General features: G+C 41.6%; 1 protein-coding gene across 1 annotated transcript; it reads left to right on the top strand.

The window, feature by feature from the left end:
* Nucleotides 1–523: 523 nt before the first annotated feature.
* Nucleotides 524–5323, top strand: zgc:64002 (uncharacterized protein LOC393330 homolog). Its single transcript, XM_067441558.1, has 3 exons — nt 524–767; nt 852–1059; nt 4057–5323. Exons 1-3 carry the CDS (start codon nt 608–610, stop codon nt 4478–4480), a joined length of 792 nt encoding a protein of 263 aa, XP_067297659.1. The 5' UTR covers nt 524–607; the 3' UTR covers nt 4481–5323.
* Nucleotides 5324–5352: the final 29 nt, after the last annotated feature.

Raw genomic sequence — 5352 nt, 5'->3', positions numbered from 1 at the left:
GCCTGTACTGCATCATCTTGCTGACATGCAACTGAGATGCTAAAATTTTCTTTCTACACAACATCAAATAAACTCAGTTCAATTTCAGATTTCACTCCAAAATACAGCGAATTATGAAATCAAGACGCGTCCAAATTAAAGTGTAAGTTGCAGTTTTGGTTAATAGTATAAGAAACTCATTTGCCCGATCAGTCTAAGTTGTTTATGCAACCGGCCACCTACTGTCAATGTATCCTACATGGATTTCAATATTCCTGCAAGATACCTGCAAAAATCCCGCAGAAGCACCTGACCACTTGGTAAACAAATATTGACACTTGCATTATTACAAGATAGGCTATAGCATATTGTTTACAGTAGTGCAAAGACAATAGCCCTTTCACTTGGCTATATCAATAAACAGACATACTTTGCATAAAGGTTATAGAATAAACAGGTTAAGTTTAGCCTATACTGTAAAAAATATTCAAGAAATGTATTGCTCTGGTCCTCCCGCCCCTGCCTAAGTGCACGCCACACTCTAGTGTCAGTTGCGCAAGTCTGGAAACTAATTACGGTTCATCTGTCCGCTACCTAAAGTCCTCGTCGGCACATACGTGTTGTAATCATGAGTGAATGCATGAACTTCACTGAGGGAGAGTTCTATCAGAGGCATTTTGACTCGCGTGCTTATGTTAAGAATTTCTATTCCTGCCCTCGCGGTCACTCTGACGAGAAGGATTTCCTTACTTTCGTTTTAAGATGTCTTAGCCGAGTTTTCTCAACGGGTAAGCAACCCCAATCAATTTAATCGCTAACTCTAAATGTGTTCCTTTTCCTAAATAAGTTTGACACAAATGTTTGTTTTAAAGGAGAACATAAAGGTCAGAGGCTGATTGATGTGGGCAGCGGACCAACTATACACAGCGTCTTAAGTGCATGCGAACATTATGACGAGATTGTGCTGTCTGATTTCGCCGATAACAATCGTAAAGAAATTGAAAAATGGTTGAAAAATCAAGAAGGCTGTTTAGATTGGAAACCTATTTTGAAGCACGTTTGTGAACTGGATGGAAAAAGGTACGTGTTTGGTTTTCTCAAGTTTAATTTCCTAACGAGCTAAGAAAATTATTTCCTTAACATTGCTATTTTCATCACATTTCCCAACTAATCTAGGCTAATTTTGAACAAAAATGTAAATAAATGTGAAGGCAATGCCATTGGTAAAACTATGTAAAGGGGAAAAAAGACATTACAAAGCCTCCTATACAGGCTATTGCCAAAATATTTGGGACACCCATCCAAAACATTGAATTCAGGTGTTCCAGTCACTTCCATGGCCAAAGGTGTATAACATCCATCAGGTTGCAGACACAAACATTTGTGAAAAAATGGGTTGCTCTCAGGAGCTCAGTGATTGGTTGCCACATGCAATAAGTCCATTCATTAAATTTTAATTTTAAATATTCTATCGTAAACTGTTAGCATTAGTATTATAACAAAGTGGAAGCAATTGGGAACAACAACTCAGACACGAAAAATCACAAGAGCGGGGTCATTAGCTACAGACCTCCAAACTTTGTGTGGCCTTCAGATTAGCCTCTCGCCTATCCACTTCATCTTCACTCCCTCCACCTGCTCAGTTCTCAGCACTGGATGTGAACAGTGCAACTGACACTCTTTGCTCCACTCTAACATCCTCCTCAGACAGTTTTTGCCGTCTTTCATCCAGACCAGCCCGCCCCACCCCATCTGCCCCCTGGCTGTCTGATGTTCTCCGTGAACATTGCTCTGGACTCAGGGCGGCAGAGAGGAAATGGTGGAAATATAAAAACTACTGACCGTACCTTGTATCAGTCTCTTCTCGATTCTTTCTCTACAAATGTCTCCACTGATTAAACAACATACTACCACAACAAAATCAACAATTGCTCTGACTCTCGCACACTCTTTAAAACCTTCTCCTCTCTCCTTTGTCCTCCTCCTCCCCCTCCTTCATCAACTCTTACAGCTGATGACTTTGCATCATTTTTCACAAACAAAACATCTCTCATCAGCAAACAGTTCTCCTCATCACAAACTGACACGCACATCTCAACAACTAACACGACCACGCTTCCATCCTTCTCTCCGCTCTCTGAGGCAGATATTTCTAAACTCATCCTTTCCAATCACCCTACTACCTGTCCACTTGATCCTATACCCACTCACCTCCTTCAGGCCATTTCTTCTTCAATCACTCCTGCACTCACTCACATTGTCAACACTTCTTTTCACACAGAAACCTTTCCCACAGCATTTAGGCAGGCTCGGGTAACCCCACTGCTTAAGAAACCCTCTCTGAATCCAGCACTTTTAGAAAACTACAGACCGGTATCCCTTCTGCCTTTCATTGCAAAGACACTTGAGCGAGTTGTGTTCAATCAACTCTTTATGTTTCTTGAACAGAACAACCTCCTGGACAACAACCAATCCGGCTTCAAAAGCGACCATTCGACTGAGAATGCCTTGCTCAGGGTAACTGAGGCACTGAGACTGGCAAAAGCAGCTTCCAAATCCTCAGTGCTCATCCTGCTGGATCTGTCTGCTGCTTTTGACACAGTTAACCACCAGATCCTCCTGTCAACACTTAAGAAGACGGGGATCTCAGGAACTGCTCTCCAGTGGTTCAGGTCTTACCTCTCTGGTAGGTCCTACAGGGTGTCATGGAGAGGTGAAGTGTCTAAGTCACATCATCTAACTACTGGGGTTCCCCAGGGCTCAGTGCTTGGACCACTTTTCTTCTCCATCTACATGTCATCATTAGGATCTGTCATTCAGAAACACAGCTTCTCCTATCACTGCTATGCTGATGACACTCAACTCTACTTCTCATTTCAACCAGATGATCCTACAGTCAGTGTTCATATCGCTGCCTGTCTGACAGACGTTTCTGACTGGATGAAGGAGCATCACCTTCAACTCAATCTTGCAAAGACAGAATTACTTGTTTTCTCAACCAACCCAGCACTTCATCAAAATTTCTCCATTCAGCTTGGTTCATCAACCATAACTCCATCCAGGACAGCCAGGAACCTTGGAGTTGTGATTGATGACCAGGTAAACTTCACTGACCACATTACTGCAACAGCCCAGTCCTGTAGATTTGCTTTATACAACATCATAAAGATTAGACCCTTCCTATCAGAACAGGCTGCACAACTCCTGGTTCAAGTTCTTGTTCTCTCCAGACGGGACTATTGTATTGCTCTTCTGGCTGGGCTTCAAGCATGCTCTATCAAACCCTTGCAGCTGATCCAGAATGCAGTGGCGAGAGTGGTCTTTAATGAGCCGAAGAGACCGCATGTTACGCCTCTCTTCATTAGGCTGCACTGGTTGCTAATGGCTGCTCGCATCAAATTCAAGGCACTAGTTCTCGCCTACAAAACAACCACTGGCTCTGCACCAATATACCTTAACTCGCTTGTTCAGACTTACACACCCTCCAGAAGCTTGCGTTCTGCGGGTGAGCGACGCCTCGTGGTTCCATCCCAAAGAGGCATGAAATCACTCTCACGGACATTTTCCTGGACCGTTCCCACCTGGTGGAATGACCTGCCGATCTCAATTTGTGCTGCCGAGTCTGTAGCCATTTTTAAAAAACATTTTAAGACACATCTTTTCCAATTGCACCTGACCAATAAAGAATAGCGCTTAACTATCCATTAAATTTTGTACTGTGCTAATTAACTGAGACTTCTTACAGCTTTTACAGGTTGTTGGCCTTGTTTGTTTCGTTGCTTCTAATTGCTCTCCCCTTTTTTGTAAGTCGCTTTGGATAAAAGTGTCTGCTAAATGATTAAATGTAAATGGTTTCCATGGCCAAGCAGCTGCATCACCAAGTGCAATGCAAAGCATTGTAAGCAGTGGTGTAAAGCACACTGCCTCTAAACAGTGGAGATTAAGAATGGGATCTCATTAAAGTTCATGTGCCTGTAAAAGCCGGCGTCCCAAAACTTTTGGCATTATAGTGTGTTTACACATCCTACCTCTTGGTGTTTTATCATATCTGTTTTCATTCATCTTTGCTCTATTTAGCCCGTCTGATTTGGAGGCTTCGCTGAAGCAACGAGTCAAAAAAGTGTTAAAATGCGATGTCCGTTTAGAGAATCCATTCTATCCGCACACATTGGAACCAGCTGACTGCATCATTACATCTCTGTGCCTGGAAGCAGCGTGTAAAGACATTCAGACATACCGTCGTGCTTTACATGGGCTGACCAAGCTCCTGCGTCCTGGTGGACTTTTGGTCATGGTAGGTGTTCTGGGTGAGACATTCTACAAGGTGGATGGGCAGCCCTTTTCTTGTCTTAGATTGAGTCAGTATGATATTGAGGAAGCGCTCAGAGGTTTAGGCCTCTCTGTCCACGAGTTTAATATACTGCCTGCAGAAGACCAAAACAACACTGTGTCTGACTTTGAGGCAGTTTTTTTTCTTGTAGGGAGAAAACCTTTGGTCTAAATTTATATAATAAAGTACAACCAGTTGTATTTAAATCTTAAGCATGCCTAAATAAATCCTTCTCATTTTGCCAGCATTAATTTAAAAATTATTACTTATTAATAAATGGCCCAAGATGTTCATGACAGCACTTTTCTCTATTCTCATTGAATTTTTTTGTCCAATTAAATGTTCTTGAATCTGAAAGCGTACTACCCCCAAATAGACGCTGATCCCGGGACTAAAATTTGCAATTTGTTCACATTTACTATTTTCTACATGGTGAACGGCACATATAGGGCATGATTCCGACTGTGTACCTACCCTCTCTCATGCGGAGATCACTGAAAATACACCCAGAATCTCTATACTACAATGTCAATCCACACGATATTGTGTTTGATATCATTTGAAATATCTAAGTGCGACTGGTACAAATATCTCAACTCCACAGAAGTTAATCAAAAGATAATCAATGTTTTAAGAGTTTACAGATATCTTGTCTTAGTATGGTGGGTGTGGCTTTCAGCCATTTGGCCTTTGCATCAATACAAGTCTATAGGACTTGATTAAGGCAAATTCCCATTGTGAACTCGTGTTTACATTTGAAAGAGTTTGTGCATTTGATTCTGGGTATTTAAGGGAATGTTGCAAAGAGTTCAGGGCGTGACACTTTAAACAGGTCAGCCCATAATGCTGGATCTCTCAAGCTAGCCAGCATTATGTAATTTTCAGAAGTCAGGTATATATTTCATTCTTTACTTCAGAGTATTTGATGTTATGTATGGATTAGGCTACCTTTGAATTGATTATGTAATTGGCATTATACATTTACCTGACTGTTAATAAATTGTCACACTTTGATACTGACTTGCTCTGGAATTATTCAGGTT

Source organism: Pseudorasbora parva, chromosome 4 (genome assembly GCF_024679245.1).
Source record: "Pseudorasbora parva isolate DD20220531a chromosome 4, ASM2467924v1, whole genome shotgun sequence".
Classification (NCBI taxonomy): Eukaryota; Metazoa; Chordata; class Actinopteri; order Cypriniformes; family Gobionidae; genus Pseudorasbora; species Pseudorasbora parva.
This window is presented reverse-complemented; position numbering and strand designations above follow the sequence as displayed.

Bases quoted from the DNA above. Each gene is read 5' to 3' on its own strand.
- zgc:64002 (XM_067441558.1), top strand. From the start codon at position 608: ATGAGTGAATGCATGAACTTCACTGAGGGAGAGTTCTATCAGAGGCAT. The intron at 768-851 runs GTAAGCAACCCC...TTTGTTTTAAAG, and splicing joins TAGCCGAGTTTTCTCAACGG to GAGAACATAAAGGTCAGAGG. The intron at 1,060-4,056 runs GTACGTGTTTGG...TGCTCTATTTAG, and splicing joins TGTGAACTGGATGGAAAAAG to CCCGTCTGATTTGGAGGCTT.